The sequence below is a fragment of the Anomaloglossus baeobatrachus genome, chromosome 3 (assembly GCF_048569485.1).
Source record: "Anomaloglossus baeobatrachus isolate aAnoBae1 chromosome 3, aAnoBae1.hap1, whole genome shotgun sequence".
Taxonomy (NCBI): Eukaryota; Metazoa; Chordata; class Amphibia; order Anura; family Aromobatidae; genus Anomaloglossus; species Anomaloglossus baeobatrachus.
In genome coordinates this window covers 475,010,760-475,028,569 of record NC_134355.1, presented here as the reverse complement: position 1 = coordinate 475,028,569, position 17,810 = coordinate 475,010,760, and the positions used below count along the sequence as shown (strand labels likewise).

The following is a 17,810-nucleotide window of genomic DNA, read 5'->3' as shown; positions in this document are numbered from 1 at the left end:
TGGACTCCGTCCCGTCTCCAAAATTCGCCATTCCCCGACTCCAAATCCGGATGACGGACCGCCACTGCCCCGTTTCTGGCCATAAAGTGACCCACGGCTCTATTTACCTTAACGCGCGCCTTATTTATCCTATCTACGGACCTTGCATCTCGCCAGACCTTCCTTGGGACAATATCCGACCACACTGTTGTTACCTTTGGGTACATTGCCCATAACCGCAAGAGATCAAATTTAATATCTTTTATCAGCTCCCGAAAAGGCCTTTTTCCCAGATCGTTGCCCCCGATATGCAACACTAGCACATCAGGGGCCCGATCCAGCCTCGCAAAAAAATTAAATTCAGGTAGGAACTGTTTCCATGCCATGCCCCGTTTACCAATCCAGCGAAGTATAGCCTCCTCCCTAGAGAAATGTAATTGCCTACCGCTCGGACGAACTGCAGCCCGCAATGCCGCCCAGAAGACAAAAGAATGCCCCATGATCCACACTAGGAGAGGGCCAGCACCTGAGGGAATAACAAAAGAAAAAAACTAAGAAGAAACCGGACACTGAAACTTAAAGTAAAACATTTTCACATTTCACAACCTGTCAATTCGCACATATGACTTGAATCTTCCAGATTCCCACCTTCCAATCCTTTTTACCACTTCATCACTGAGCCCTCTCCTGGCTGCTTCAGTGGCTGCCCCTATTCTGAATGAATGGCTGCCAAAATCCGCTGATGAGAAACCACCCCGCTCCAAACAGCGTTTGAAAATAGATATAAATTGAAATCGAGACAATGAGGAACCATCCGCATGTACCAACAACGGAATGTTAGCCCCACCAGCTACTGGACCGAATTCCCTTAAACAACGGACCGGACACATCGCCGATCCGGGGACTCCAAACACTACCACTCTGCAACCTTTTCGTAACTGATCAGTTTTAGAAGAACGGATTAATATTTCAATCCTGTCCTCATAAAGATCGACACTATCCCTCGATAGACCATCCCTTTTAAATCTGGAGGTGCCCACCAGCTCCCCTAACCGCAAAGCTGCAAAGAATGCCAAGGAAAAAGCTAACTTAAAGAGACGCTTCTCCCAAATAGAAGTACAAACCCTATCCACTTGCCTCCCCAAACTCAACAGCAAGTCGTAAGAAATTGGTCTTCTCTTATCTTCCACTTTCCAACCTCTCCTCCATCCTTTTAGCGCTTGCACGACTAAAAAGGATTTTGTTACATCCTTAAGGCCCCTGACCTTGAAGCCAAAGGCTAAACCAGCTAAAAAACAATTAACTTTTGGAACCGACCAACCAGCTTCCCAATAATGGCCTACTAGCATTAATAACCGACCATCGTCCTCCATGTCACCCCCTACAGATAACTTCCAATCCTCCCAAACCTTCCAAGCCTGTGAGTAGGCTGACCAGGTACCACCTGATAATGATCCGGAAATCAGCTTCCTTGCCGCTCGAATGGCAGAACCCACAACTCCATTGGACAAGTCAGACCTTTGGCTTCTGCTGCAGGTGCCAATCTCTGAAAAAGCGCCGTCTGTGAACAAGAAATTGAATCAGCGATGAGATTATGTGCCCCCGCTTCAAATTCCGCCACCAACCAAGAATTTAAAGACAAACACAAAAGAACCAGTTTTTGCAACACCTTAACTACCGGGGGGGACGCCACTGACAATGAATTAATTGCTGACACCACTTTTTCATTGCTGCCACAGAACTTCAGTTTTTTATTCCTGAACCTGTCACCCCAAAGTGTCAACGCCACTACCAGGGGGAACAGTTCGATCAATGTCGCATTTTTCAACAAACCCGCGGACCTCCACTCCATTGGCCACTTGCCATAAATCCAACTGCCATGACAGTATGCTCCAAAACCCTCAGCCCCCACCGTGCTTATGAATAGGCCTGCCACACTCAGTTTTTCCACAGGGTCCATCCACAACGTCTTTCCATTGTAAACTTTCAGAAAATCAGCCCACACCTGCAAGTCCTCCCTAAGTTCCTTTTTCAACCTAATGAAATGATGAGGAGCTTTTACCCCACCTGTTGCCATTGCCAGCCTTCGGCAAAAGGCCCTGCCCATGGGCATGATGCGGCAGGCGAAATTTAACTTCCCAAGTAGCGACTGAAGTTCTCTCAACGTTATCTTTCGTAGCTGCCTGGCTCTCTTCACCTCCACCAAAAGTTCTGCCACTTTTTGCTCTGGTAGTCGACACTCCATAGCTACTGTATCAATGACAATGCCTAAAAAGCTCAATACCATAGTTGGCCCTTCCGTCTTATCTGCTGCCAATGGAATGCCAAACCTCCGAGCTACCGTTTCCATGGTATGCAGTAGCAGGGAGCATTCGAAAGAATCAGCCGGGCCTATACACAAGAAATCATCTAGATAATGTATAAAAGATTTCACACCCGAGACCTCCTTTACAACCCACTCCACGAATGTACTAAAAGCCTCAAAATAGGCACAAGACAGAGAACAGCCCATTGGCAGACAACGGTCAATGAAAAAACCTCCGTTCCAAAAACACCCTAATAAATGCAGACAATCTGGGTGAACCGGCAATAATCGGAACGCCGCTTCAACATCCGTTTTTGCCAACAAAGCTCCTTTTCCAAATGTTCTCACCCATTCGATAGCCGAGTCAAACGACGTGTAAATAACTGAACACAGGTCCGGATCAATCCCGTCATTCACAGATGCTCCACTGGGAAATGACAGGTGATGGATAAGCCGAAATTTGTTCTGCTCCTTTTTTGGAACCACGCCCAGCGGTGAAACCCTTAGGTTCCTTAGGGGAGCCACAGAGAAAGGCCCATCCATGCGACCTAAAGCAACCTCTTTCATTAATTTCTCAGATACAATTTCCGGAAATCTTAACGCCGATTTTAAATTTTTTGTACAAAAACTAAACTCCCTATCAACAAACGGAATCCTGAAACCATGCTTAAAACCGTCTTCCAACAAGAACGCCGCCGCCCGATCAGGGTATCTATTTAGAAAATGCTGCATCTCTGCCAGCCGCACCGGTGTCACTCCTTTTTTCGGCATTATCTCCCCCTTTTTGCTTTCCTCCTCGGAAGCATTTGGATGCGCTATGACTCCCATTGCACACAGAGCATTCGTGTTTGAATTTACACTTGCCCCCGAACTTGCATGCCCCCTCATTAAATAGGAAGCACAATCCTTTCTGCTGTGCAACTGTGTGCCCAGCCTGGACAGGGCCGCCTCCGCTCCCTGGAAAGGACTGACCACCGAAACCAGACCTATTGGGTGCAGAAACCTTCATCCAAAGGCTGATATCTTTATGATCCCAACGAATGTTGGGATGTACCGCCTTGCGTTGACGAAATTGTTCGTCATACCTAAGCCATCCCTGACCCCCGTACACCCTGTAGGCTTCGCCAATAGCATCCATGTAGCAAAAAAGTCCGGAACAATTATCCGATGCTTTTTCCCCTATCACGCTGGCTAGTATGGCGAATGCCTGCAGCCAGTTAGAAAAAGTCCGCGGAATTAAACGGTACCTCCTCTTTTCTTCGTCCTCTTTCTTTCCTTCATCCTTCCTAGCCCGGTCTAAATTAAAACGTTCTAATGCCAAAAGGGAAAAAATATCTACGTACTCATTACGCCATATCTTTTCCCGCACTTCTTGTATAAGGTGGGCCCCCAACGGCCCCACAAAGCAGACGTACACCTCCCCCTTTGCTGAATCATCTAGCCGTACCACGTCGTCGTTTTCCTTTTCTCCCTGACTAACCGAAGGGGGTTGACTATGTGCTCCGACACCAATCGCACTCCCTGCTGGAACCCCGACTTCCGGTAAAGGATTGGCCACTGCACCAGACAACACGCCAAGCCCCCCAGCCGATACTGCACCTACGGTCGAGCTACCCGTCCATGCCACCGCCGGTGATATCCCCCCTTGGACTCCCACCGAACCTAAAATAACCGCTAGCGTGCGCAACCCCTGTGCTAACATATCTACCCCTGACTGCCCCCCCCTGATGGCCCCACAGCACCACTAAGTAAAGGGGAGGGTAATATGTGGTTAAGAGAAAAATTAGAAGGGTTCTCACCTGGCTGCCTGGGTGCTGTGAGTCCAGCAGCCGAAGATCCTGGTTCCTGACGCCTTCCTGCATCATCTGATTCGACTCTAGCAGAGCCCCCACGGCCTTGAGGGAGGAGGCTCGATGCGAGCGAATCGCTTTCGACGTGGTCATGTAGTCTTGCCAGCTCCTGCTGGCCGGGTGGCATATCTAGTAATGGCAGGCCCTGCACCTGCTGGCCGGGAGGAAATCCGTGGGGTTGCATGCCCAGCGCCTGCTGGCCGGGAGGTGATCCATGTGATTGCAGGCCCAGCACCTGCTGGCCGGGAGGTGATCCATGTGATTGCAGGCCCAGCACCTGCTGGCCGGGAGGTGATCCATGTGATTGCAGGCCCAGCACCTGCTGGCCGGGAGGTAATACATAAGGTGGCAGGCCCAGCACCTGCTGGCCGGGAGGGATCGCCTGAACAGGAAAGCCCAGCATCTGTTGGCAGGATGTTGACACTGGCTGTGGGAGGGCCAGCCCCGGCTGGCCGGAAGTTGTCATCATCGGGGGGCGTGGCTGCGTCTGCTGGCTGGAGACAGACAACGCTGAGGACCAATCCCTTGCAGGGGGGCATGATCTGTTCTCTTCCATGGAGGGAGGAGGGGCTGCCGACTGCTGCCTGCTCCGTGACCCACGCTGAGAGACCCCGGCCTGTGATCTCCGTGCTCCCTCTCCTCTGCGCTGGGCGGGCGATGCAGGCTCCTGAGCCCCTGCCGACGCCGTTCTTGTCTCCTCCTGTGTTGTCCTAGATGGGAGGGAGGCCGACACCTCCCTCTGCTGCAGGCCCCGCCGTGAAGCAGGATTCCTCCCAGGACGGTACCGGCGCGAGGCGGCGGGCCTGGCGGCACCCTGACCTGAAGGGTCCCCTGAGGTGCTCCTTATTCGGCGCCGGACCCGAGGGATAGCTTCTGGGCTTAGGCGCGCCGGAGGCCTGGTCCTCCGCGACCAGCGTGGTTCGGGGGATGGTTGAGCTGGAGCATCCCCGGCCCCTTGCAGCAGGCTGTTCACTGAAGCCTGGAGCCAGTCTGATCCCATCAGGCCGGCAGCGGTTCTAAGCTGTTGAAGAATGGCATCCACAGACTCCATTTTCTGGGGCAGTTAAGCTGGCACACAAGGACATGTAGATTGTACCGTTTTCTGTGCCAAAATGGATGACCCCACTAACTGACCACCCCTTATAAACCCATTAATTGTTCCCGCCCCCACTAACTACGCCCATAATGCACAATTCAAACTTCCTCTATTTCTGCCCCATCTAAGTATCTTTAACCCCTGCCTAACCCCCGTCACTTAAAAACCCCCTCTCTTATTCCCGACCTAACCCAGTCATGTCGGCCTCCCTTTTAAGGCTGTGCCCAGTACGGCCTCTCTGGAAACTTGCACCGCGTAAATTAAGCTGGCTCTCCTCACTATAGAAACTCCAAACATATGGATGCTAACTGCAGTTTAGGCACACTGTGGGACTAAAAACGGAGAGGGCATTTGGATTTGGGAGTGCAGATTTCACTAAATTTATTTTCTGGGGTGAGGGGCCATAGTGCTTTTACAGTACCTTTGTGTTACCAGTAATGCAAAAAGCCCCTATATGTTTTATCAAATGACAAAACTGAGTGGGGACTTGTTTCTTGTGGGTTGAGTGGAAGCTTTTATTGGTGGCATTTTGGGACACATTCATCCTGTGCTCTACACTGAGCTCTTAAATCAGGGTTTCTATATAAATCTAAAAAATACCTGATTCAGACTACACCGTTGTGGGATCCATTCAATAATGAGGTAGCAAAGTTACTCTAGGACTCTGTGTCTACTGTTTGGAGGTGTCCGTTGTTGGTGGTCTGTCAGCTAAGCCGAGCTCTTGTGATGATCGTGCGGTAAGTGCTGATATTTCATCACCACCTATAGATCACATGCTGTGATCGGTCAGTCAGATTGACTGACCAATTACAGCGATTAGAGAGTGGGGACTTCTAAAATGGGTTTCTGTATCTCTGGCCTCGCCAGTCATATCTCAATGACTGCTATCGGCATGAAGTTGTCACTGTATGTTTTATCAATGTGACAATTTAAAGCCATGATATAAACACATAGCGTGAACTAACACCAGCTCATGACGAGCTAGGTCTGTCATTGGTTGTTCAGGGGTTTACAATAGTTGTCCAACTTACCCTTTCTTAGGATAGAAGTTGAAGTGAACAAGAGCTCAGTTGCAGTACCTAAGAATGGCACCCCACAATTTATGGAGCTATGGTGTTTTGGCTTTATACACTACAAACTTATGGTGGCCAAGGCATCAGTTATCAGTTCATTGGTGAGTGTGCCTATTGTCAGACCCCCTATAATTTCGATATCCTAAAGATAGATAATCAGTATCTTAGACAAAAAGAAACACGTTAACATTTCTAACCATTTAAAATAAATAGCCTTACTAGTATTTAGTATTGATGAGAAAACCTGTGGATATTCAATTTAAGCAAACAAACATCGACTAAAAAAAAATCAGGTTCAGCAGCTGATCTTGACCTTGAATTTGATATTGGACAACGAACCCTATGCAAGTCAATGGGGACGAGAAATTCTGACCTATAAAATGGCAGTAGTAAGTCCTAGGGGGGCTACAAATGGAAGTTAAATGGTAGTAAGAGCAGGATAGTTATAATACCATGTTTCCCGTAAGATCACACTGCAGTCTGACATTCCTCCAGGCCTGCTAATTAAGGTTCATCAATATTCACTGCTTCCCCCACCCACCCTCTGTACCACTGTCTGTCATTGGTTGCAGACTGCTGTACAGACCCCTCACCATGTGTCTATGTCTGTGATTGATTTTAGTCAGTTTCCTTAATGCGAGTGTAAAAGAAAAAAAAAATGACAGCTGCTGTCAATCCCTGGATGTCCCATGACAATCCTAGCTCTACTACATCCAGAGCCTGCAGGGAGAGAAAACATGTCTGCTCTCCACAGGCTACAGGAAACACTGACAGCTGACAGGGGACCTGGCAGTGAGAAAGTGATGTCACTCAGTTAACACCCAGGCTCCCCTGCTGCCCTTAGTAAAAGTGCTGTCAGATTGTTGGACTGCTGGACATGGCCATGGCCCACAATCTGACTGTCCAGCAGCACTGTCACTGAGGGCAGTGGGTATGTCCGGGTTAGGCGTGTGTGTATTTTTTTCAAATAAAGGATTTTTTCTCTGTTTGTTTTTTATTAATTTTCACTTATAGGATTAGTAATGGGGGTGCCTCATAGATGCCTCCCATTACTAATCCAGGGCTTGATGGCAGCTGTAATTTTTTGACAAATCACAGCTGTTATTAATCAGCTATAGTATCCCAATTGTCACCACGCCAGGTCAATTGGGATGAGCCGGGTAAAGTGTCAGGACTGGCACATCTAAAGGGATGTACCAATTCTGGGCAACTGTGGGCTGGTATTTTTAATCTGGGGGGCCAATATGAATAGCACCTATCACCCTTATAATACCTGCCTCCTCCTGTCTGCTTTACTGTGGCTAGATATAAAAAAATTATGAGGGACCCTACGCTTTTTTTAAAATTATTTATTTAAATATTAAAAAAACAAACAAAAAAACCCAACTCTGTAGGATCCCCTGTATTCTTCCAGCCAAGGTACAACTCACAGATGGTGAAAGCAGCCTGTAGCTGTTGTTTTACCCCTGCTGGCTATAAAAATAGATTGGGTGCCTATGTCTTTTTTATTTTTTTTTACAGTGATTCCTCTGGCCAATCACAGCCATGACAATATTTGACATAGCTGTGATGGGGCAAGAAGTGCCCACACAGGAAAAAGTTGCTGATTGGCTGCTCTAAAAGCTTTCAACAAGCTTTATTCGGATGACAAACCTGAACAGGAACCGATATACAGGTAAAAGACTGTGTTCTTTACAGTTCGGGTTTTCTAATCCCTAGTCTTTATCTGAAACACTAAATTTCTAATGGATAAGTCTGATGAGAAAACGTGCAATTTTTCCATTTCTGCAACTAAAATTTGAGATGAGCAATAAAAATAGTTGTTAGGCGCTATCTGGTCAGTTACCACTCATGAAAAAAATGCCAGCATTTGCTTGGCTGAGAGAAGCAGACTAAGGGGCATTTTGCACGCTGCGACATCGCAGGCCGATGCTGCGATGCCGAGCACGATAGTCCCCGCCCCTGTCGCAGCTGCGATATCCTTGTGATAACTGCCGTAGCGAACATTATCGCTACGGCAGCTTCACATGGACTCACCTGTCCTGCGACCGTCGCTCTGGCCGGCGACCCGCCTCCTTATTAAGGGGGCGAGTCGTATGGCGTCACTGCGATGTCACACGGCAGGCGGCCAATAGGAGCGGAGGGGCGGAGATGAGCGGGATGTAAACATCCCGCCCACCTCCTTCCTTCAGCATATCCTACGGAAGCCGCAGTGACGCCGGTAGGAGATGTTCCTCGCTCCTGCGGCTTCACACACAGCGATGTGTGCTGCCGCAGGAACGAGGAACAACATTGGACCGTCGCGGCAGCGTAATCATGGATTACGCCAATGCTGGACCGATGATACGATTACGACGCTTTTGCGCTTGTTAATCATATCATCGAGCCTTTACACACTACGATGTCGCATGCGATGCCGGAAGTACGGCATTTTCAATTTGACCCACCGACATCGCACCTGCGATGTCGTAGTGTGCAAAGCCCGCCTAAGGCTAAGTTCACATGTCCAGTAACAGTCTCTACAGGTGTTGCTATGTTAGCAAATGAATAAGAAAATGTACTCATAGAAATGACAGGTAGGTATGAGTGTAGTGGTGATGTCACTGATCTGAAGGCATCTAATTTTAATCTTTCTTGTAGGGTCCTCCAATATATACTGCACTGCAGTATATCAGTCTTGCAGCATTTCTCATTACATCTATATGTTGGATTTAAAAAAATGATGTTATTAATTGTAATGTACACTTGGAACACCAAGAAGGAAAAGTCATAATTTATGAAAATCACGGGATCTATAAACATGTTAATGATATGCAAATGATGAAACATTTTCACAGCATCTTGATTTATTCATAATCAAGTATGAGCACCACAAAATGAAATACACGCAGTTATACGTCTTGTCATGCCATCAATGAGGTTGGATATGCAAATCATTAGGATCCGCTGATGTGCTCAATGATAATCAAGTCCGGAGATGGTACTGACTCTGGTAGTATGTCCAGACCACACAGTCTGCTCATATTAGTACAAGCAACATATGGCCTGATGTTGTTGTGTTGAAAAAATAGCTTTTGAGACACCTTGTAGAAATATTTGTACGACTGGTTCCACAACAAAATCCATGTAATGTTGAGCTGTTAGTGTACCTGGAATAAAGGATAGAAGGGTCACACCATATAAAATGCCATCCTACACAATAATGCTGGGACTATGAACAAAGTGATGACCTTTTCATGGCTTTTTCATGTGGTTTACAAACCGATCTCCAGCTATTATTGTGAGCAAGACAGTAGTGGGACTAAAAGCTGAAAATGCTACACCTTCAGTTCAGCCTTTGTTGATGCCTCATGATATCTTTTAGGGCAGTGGCGTTAAGGTAATGGAACACTTGCAGCTGGACATAACCGAATGTCATTCAAATGCCTTCTGATGGTTTGTGTAGACACAGTTTGATGCCTGAGGCTTGGTATGTGACATCCAGTTTCACTTGCAGTACAGTATGGATCAATCGAGGAATCTGTGGCATGGCCGATTCTCCAAAGGTCACAGGAGATTGTTTCAACAATAAAATGCAAGTTTGTATGTTGCCTGCAGTGTACCCATACTTGAACCAAGGGTCATTAGCATATCGCATCCAATGCTCTCACATCGGATGGCATATGATTGTGTGATTCCAGCCTAACTCTTTAGTCAGTAGGTCAATGGTAATATCCTGGAGTTCCTGTAGAACTTCTCCTGCGTTCATGTTCATGCCAGAAACTGTTCCACAGACCTCATTAGCAATGATTAGAAGTGGCTGAGTAGGTAGATAATGTAATGGGTAAAGGCCCCTTTACACACTGCAACATCGCTAGCGATATTGCTGTAACGTCCCCGGTTTTGTGACGTAATAGCGACCTCTCCAGCGATATTGCAGTGTGTGATACGCATCAGCGACCTGGCCCCCGCTGTGAGGTTGCTGATCGCTACAAGTCATTCAGGACCATTCTTTGGTCCCTTGTTTCCCGCTGCGCAGCATGTATAGGTGTGTTTGACACCGGTACATCGACATTGTTAGCGACCCAGCCCATAGGCGTGCTAGCGTTCCCTTCCAGCGAGGTCGTTCTGCAGGTCCGTATCGCTGCTGCGTCGTTGGCCAGATCTGCCTGTTTGACAGCTCACTTGCGACTCGCTAGAGACTTTCCAGCGATCCCGGCCAGGTCGAGATCGCTGGTGGGATCGCTAGAAAGTCTCAGTGTATAAAGGGGCCTTAAGGAACATGCAAGCTCCTACAATCCTAGCCACTTTCACTAGAAAATAGAGAGAAGGAACTGAACAACAGTGGCCATGGAAAATGGCGCAAAGAATAATATCCAGAGAACAATTAAAATTTACTCTCTTGGTTAGACGATAGACTCATTTATTGCATGAAACAAATATATTATGTGCTATCACTTCTTCAGAATTTCTTATTACCACTGATATTTGACTTTAAAACCTTTAATCTAACTTTTCTCATTTGTGAAAAAATTTGATTTATTGCATATATTTTTTTTTAATTCATATCTGGAATCAGCACCAACTCACCAAAAATACTTAAATCAGCAGAATTTTATTTTACAGATGTTGACCAGTGTAATTGACGCACCCAGAGCTAATGGGGTTCTCGGTTCCGGGCCTTGAATCATGGGGACTTGTCACGGGAATGGCTGGTGCCCTGTTCCGTGACCCTGGGGGTCGCTTAAAAAAGGGGAAAATAAAAGAGAATAATAAAAATAATAAAATGTTTTTCGTGATGCCACTTGCGGTATGCGGCTATATGGGTAAAGCCGCCGCTGCAAAGTCTCTCACTGCTGGGACTGGTGGAATTGAGCAGCTTGGATGTTATGGCCCTCTGCAAGTAGAGCTAAGCCCCAGGGGAGAATGATGGTGATCGTAGTATGGTGAAAGTTGGTGGTGCAGAGGTGCAGGAAGAATTCAGACAAGACAGGGGCTGCAGTTTAACTTGTTCTTTACTCACTGGTTCTGTGAAGCAGCAACTCGACTGGTGCTGGTCTCTACCAATCTGGGCCTCAGGTAATCCGGTATTCTCTTAATCCCAGTGCCGGTGTGGTGACCTGGTGAGCTTTACCGCCATGCACCCGTCTGCAGTTGGTGGGTCCCCGTGGCCTGAAGCGTTCTGGGGTCCCCTCCTGTTTTCACAGTCCTGGCCCATATGGCAGGCAGCTTGAACCTCTCTTGGGTTGGACCTCAGTCCCAGTTCCCAGATTCCCTCCTTGCTACTGTGCCCCAGACTCTAACGTTGGCTGAGGAACCTTGATAATTCCCTCACCGGGAAGATTTATCAGGTCAGCTTGAAGCGTCTTCCTGAACTAGGGCTCTGCACCCCACCGGTGCTCGGTCCCGTGAGTACTCACACCGTACTCTCCCTGGCGACCGTACGCCTTAATCCCAACAAGCTACTTTTTACTTTTTGTCTGACCGTCGACTTCTGACTGGACTTGAGTCTCCTCACACCCTCCCTGACTCAACGTCAACTCCTGATTCCCTTCAAGATGTCTGTCTCTGCCAACTGCCCTGACTAGTCCCTCTCCCTCCCAGTTTTCTGACTAGCGGATTGGATAAGTCCCGACCAATAGGTGGCCCTCAATCAGATCTGTGTCTAGCCTGTTACCCAGTCTGGGAAAAAGGGCATGGATGTGTGTGTTTGAATGGTATTTACCGGCACTGGTCTTTCAAGAACCCGGGATTAGCACTGCACCTGTTACTGGGTGCAATACCCTGTGGCACCTGATGCATCAGGGGCACCACATTATAACTGCTGATGTACAAAATGGATACCATATGGATTTATGGATTGCATACAGATGACAGTAAAGGAAAAGTTGTCTGTTTTTTATGGATGAAAATTTTTTTATACACTCATGTGAACTTATCTCATGAATCAGTGTAGTGTGTAAGAAAAAAACAGACAGCACTAGGACATGGAACAAGTATGTGTGAATGTAGCCTTAGAAAATACCTTTTTCACACAACTTTAGAGGCAAATATGAGCTTATAAAACAGATCTTATTAAGGATCCACATTTATTTCACAGAGTGGAGAGTGTTGTCAAAGAGCCACTCATTGTACAGAGACTAGCACTTCCATTTTCCACATTTTACCTCACCAGTCCATTAATTTGATGAATGGGGAATATTTTCCCTCTGGTGGTGCTACAGAAGAATTGAACGCTTTCTGTCTGGATCCCTTAGGCCTGTTTCCTACTGATACTGATGAGTAAAAAATGCATATGTCCCTCCGTGTTCCGTGATTAACGGCACACGTGGGTTGTCCATGTGCATCCATGATATGTGATCCATTATCTGTGCTTGCACATGGAGATAAACTCACCTGTCCCCGTTCCTGCCGTCCGTGGTGCTGAACTCTTCGTCTCTTCTGTGTTTCCTGTCCTCTGATTCAGCAGGTAAAAGAGGCCAGAGACAAGCAGCGCTGGAGAAGGTGAGCTAAAAATGTTTTTTATTTTCAATGCACGTGTTTTTCTGGTACGTGTTTCACAGATCACACCATAGTTTGGTCTGTGGGATATCAGTGATGCCAGAAAAAAACGGACATGTCACCGTGCGGCAATCACGGACACATGTGTACGCTGCACGGAGGCACGTTCAGTGAAAAATCACTGATGTGTGTTCAGAGGCATTGATTATAATGGGTCTGCATATGTCCATGATTCTGGTACGTATAAAAACTAGCAGTACGTACCAGAATCACTGACGTGTGAAAGAGGCCTTAAGCAGTGTTTTTCAACTCCAGTCCTCAAGACCCACCATCAGATCATGTTTTCAGGTTTTCCGCAGTATTGCACAGGTGATGGGTTTTCAAGATTTCCTCACTTATTGCACAAAAACCAATGAATTAAGTACTAGACTTCATTTTAAAATTTACTATGTTTAGGATTGTTAAAGATTTGCAATAGCGACTGTGGATGTTTTGTGACTCATGTCGACAGACAAAATTAAATTTCGCACCTGATTATAGTAAATTGCATATATTTTCTGCATTTTAAGTTTACATTTCCCAGGCTCCGAAACATGCAATTTCATTAGTTTGCTTCAGACACCAACAGGCCCATTATTAAGTCACATTCTCATGATGTGCAGCATTAGTACCTCAGAATATATGAATTCCTATTTACATTCTGCATGAAGTAAGCAACACCGCCTTAAATGGGTTCTCCAGAAACATAAAAAATAGAAAGCAAGATAAATTCATTACAAATATATTGCAAAATACCTAATTAGCAATTCACATTCCTTTTTCCCAGGGGGCTAATCATTATAGTATAATAAAGTGACTGCCATCTTCTTTCACTGATTAAAAAAAGTCCTTGGATATTAATAGGATATGTCCTTGTGAGCATGTGCAATAGAAAGCTCTGCTGCTTTTACCTGGATATAGTTTGATAGTACTTTGTATAGATCATCTCCAGAAGCTTTTTCTTACCTCAGCACCCCTGATATCTCTAGTATTAGATTAGAAAAACAAGATCAACTGTAGTGTAAGCTGTCTCTTTTTATCTTAGCCTTTCTAGTATCTCCAGTATTATATCAGGAAGACAGTGTGAGCTATATTTTCTTTCCTTAGTACCCCTGGCATATCCAGTGTTAGATCAGAAAGGCAGGATGGACAGCAGTGTGAGCAGCTTCTTCTTACCAAAGCACTCCTGGTATCTCCAGTGTTGGATCAGAAAGACATGGTGAATAGCAGTGTGAGCAGCCTGTTCTTTCCTCAGCACCTCTGATATCTTCAGTATTAGATCAAACAGATGTAGTGGGCTGTAATGTTAATTGCCTCTTTGTACCTTCAACACCCCTGCTATATCCACTATTAGATCAGAAAGACAGGGTAGACAGCAGTGTAAGCAGCTTCTTCTTACCTCGGTATGCCTGGTATCTCTAGTGGTATATCAAACAGAGAAGGTGGACAGTTGTACAAATGGACTCTTTGCATCTCTGATGAAGGAAATAATAAAACAACATATTGGACGCGCTGAATTAAAATCCCATTATCTCATCAAATAAGTTGGCTATTTTCACTTAGAGGTGTACTCACTTTTATTGCCAGCTGTTTTATTACCATTAATGGCTGTGTTGAGGTATTTACATAGCATTTCAAATCTACACTGTTATACAAGCTAGTCACTCACTTCTATACATTGTATCAAAGGGCTATATTTTCAGTGCTGCCTCATGAAGAGGTCCATTTACAAAACAGGCGAAGGATATGCTCACCTTTGTGATATTCTGTATATATATATATATATATATATATATATATATATATATATACACATTATTCCATTTTCTGAAACAATTTCAGAGGTGCCAACACTTTTGGCTGATATATGCAGTTTAAACCAGAAGTTTACATACACTATCTAAAAAGACGCATTTTTTTTCTCACTATCTGACATAAAATCAGAATAAACCTTTGCCATTTTATGTCAATTAGGATTACAAAAATGATGCATATTTGCCAAATGCTAGAATAATGAGAGTGAGAGAATGTTTTAAGGCATTTTTCTTAATTTCTGCAAAGTCAAAACTTTACATACACTAATGTGGGCGTCACACGAGACGATCTATCGTGCGATATGTCGTCGGGGTTACGGTTTTCCTGACGCACATCCGGCATCGTTTGCATCGTCGTTTTGTGTGACACCTCCAATTGATGCTGAACGTTCGTAAATCGGTTACAAATCGTGAGTCGTGTACACATGTCGCTTATTTTTAAAAAATCGTTTATTTTTCTTTGCACCGGTTGTTCATCGTACCCGGAGCAGCACACATCGCTCCGTGTGACACCCCAGGAATAATTACCTGCGTCCCGCGGCACCTGCCGGCTATGCAGAAGGAAGGAGGTGGGCGGGATGTTTACGTCCCGCTCATCTCCGCCCCTCCGCTTCTATTGGCCGGCGGCTGTGTGACGTCGCTGTGACGCCGAACGTCCCTCCCCCTTCAGGAAGCGGATGTTCCCCACCCACAGCGAGGTCGCTCAACAGTAGAGTTGAGCGCGGTTCGTGGTTCGTGGTTCTCCAGTTCGCGGCTCGAGTGATTTTGGGGCATGTTCTAGATCGAACTAGAACTCGAGCTTTTTGCAAAAGCTCGGTAGTTCTAGAAACGTTCGAGAACGGTTCTAGCAGCCAAAAAACAGCTAAATCATAGCTTGGTTTCTGCTGTAATAGTGTAAGTCACTCTGTGAATCAAACTATTATCACATTTCAGTGTATAGTGTGCGTGAACAGCGCCTTCAGATCACTGCTGTTTCTATAATGGCGATCGCCATTTTTTTTTTTTTTTTTTTTCTTGTCTTCCTTCCCTAAGCGCGCGCGTCTTGTGGGGCGGGCCAGCATGTCAGCCAATCCCAGACACACACACAGCTAAGTGGACTTTGAGCCAGAGAAGCAACGGCATGTGTGATAGGATCTGCATGTCACATGTCCCTGCATTATAAAACCGGACATTTTCTTCACGGACGCCATTATCTGCCTTCTGCGTCTTTGGTGTCAGACATCACTGTCGCAGCTCCGTCTTCCTGAGTCCTATAGCCGATACAGCTGTATGCGCTGCATACACAGCGTTAGACAGCTTAGGGAGAGCACATTCTAGCAGTCCTTTTAAGGGCTCCAACCGGCAGGGTCAGAGAGCCATAGGTGACAGGTCCTGCAAACAGCAACAGCGTCTGTGTAGCCCAGGTCAGGGATTTCCTACCTGCATTTCACCATTAGGAGGGAATAGAAAGGCAGTCTTCCATTCCTCTACCCAGAGCACCACAATCCTGCCACTGTACCCTCTTGTCCTCTGCACACTCCAACTGATAACTAAGCCATTATACTAGCAAACACTCAGTGTACCTAGTGGCATCCTATACGTGGCTATTGGACTTTGCTATAGTCCCACTAGTGCAAAGACATTTGCAGAGCGCGTCTGCCTGCATTGCACACTACAACTCATTCTAACCAAGCCATTATACTAGCAAACACTCAGTGTACCTAGTGGCATCCTATACGTGGCTATTGGACTTTGCTATAGTCCCACTAGTGCAAAGACATTTGCAGAGCGCGTCTGCCTGCGTTGCACACTACAACTCATTCTAACCAAGCCATTATACTAGCAAACACTCAGTGTACCTAGTGGCATCCTATACGTGGCTATTGGACTTTGCTATAGTCCCACTAGTGCAAAGACATTTGCAGAGCGCGTCTGCCTGCGTTGCACACTACAACTCATTCTAACCAAGCCATTATACTAGCAAACACTCAGTGTACCTAGTGGCATCCTATACGTGGCTATTGGACTTTGCTATAGTCCCACTAGTGCAAAGACATTTGCAGAGCGCGTCTGCCTGCGTTGCACACTACAACTCATTCTAACCAAGCCATTATACTAGCAAACACTCAGTGTACCTAGTGGCATCCTATACCTGGCTATTGGACTTTGCTATAGTCCCACTAGTGCAAAGACATTTGCAGAGCGCGTCTGCCTGCGTTGCACACTACAACTCATTCTAACCAAGCCATTATACTAGCAAACACTCAGTGTACCTAGTGGCATCCTATACGTGGCTATTGGACTTTGCTATAGTCCCACTAGTGCAAAGACATTTGCAGAGCGCGTCTGCCTGCGTTGCACACTACAACTCATTCTAACCAAGCCATTATACTAGCAAACACTCAGTGTACCTAGTGGCATCCTATACGTGGCTATTGGACTTTGCTATAGTCCCACTAGTGCAAAGACATTTGCAGAGCGCGTCTGCCTGCGTTGCACACTACAACTCATTCTAACCAAGCCATTATACTAGCAAACACTCAGTGTACCTAGTGGCATCCTATACCTGGCTATTGGACTTTGCTATAGTCCCACTAGTGCAAAGACATTTGCAGAGCGCGTCTGCCTGCGTTGCACACTACAACTCATTCTAACCAAGCCATTATACTAGCAAACACTCAGTGTACCTAGTGGCATCCTATACGTGGCTATTGGACTTTGCTATAGTCCCACTAGTGCAAAGACATTTGCAGAGCGCGTCTGCCTGCGTTGCACACTACAACTCATTCTAACCAAGCCATTATACTAGCAAACACTCAGTGTACCTAGTGGCATCCTATACGTGGCTATTGGACTTTGCTATAGTCCCACTAGTGCAAAGACATTTGCAGAGCGCGTCTGCCTGCGTTGCACACTACAACTCATTCTAACCAAGCCATTATACTAGCAAACACTCAGTGTACCTAGTGGCATCCTATACGTGGCTATTGGACTTTGCTATAGTCCCACTAGTGCAAAGACATTTGCAGAGCGCGTCTGCCTGCGTTGCACACTACAACTCATTCTAACCAAGCCATTATACTAGCAAACACTCAGTGTACCTAGTGGCATCCTATACCTGGCTATTGGACTTTGCTATAGTCCCACTAGTGCAAAGACATTTGCAGAGCGCGTCTGCCTGCGTTGCACACTACA

General features: G+C 46.2%; 2 protein-coding genes across 2 annotated transcripts in view; one reads left to right on the top strand and one right to left on the bottom strand.

The window, feature by feature from the left end:
- KCNMB2 (potassium calcium-activated channel subfamily M regulatory beta subunit 2) overlaps positions 1–17,810 on the top strand; it is a 1,063,037-nt gene that overhangs the window by 24,810 nt on the left and 1,020,417 nt on the right. The window lies entirely within an intron of this gene.
- Positions 579–4,261, bottom strand: LOC142297279 (uncharacterized). The gene is made up of 2 exons (XM_075341532.1): positions 4,084–4,261; positions 579–1,540 (listed from the first exon to the last, which is right to left on the bottom strand). The coding sequence occupies exons 1-2, from the start codon at positions 4,259–4,261 to the stop codon at positions 579–581; spliced, it is 1,140 nt and encodes a 379-aa protein (XP_075197647.1).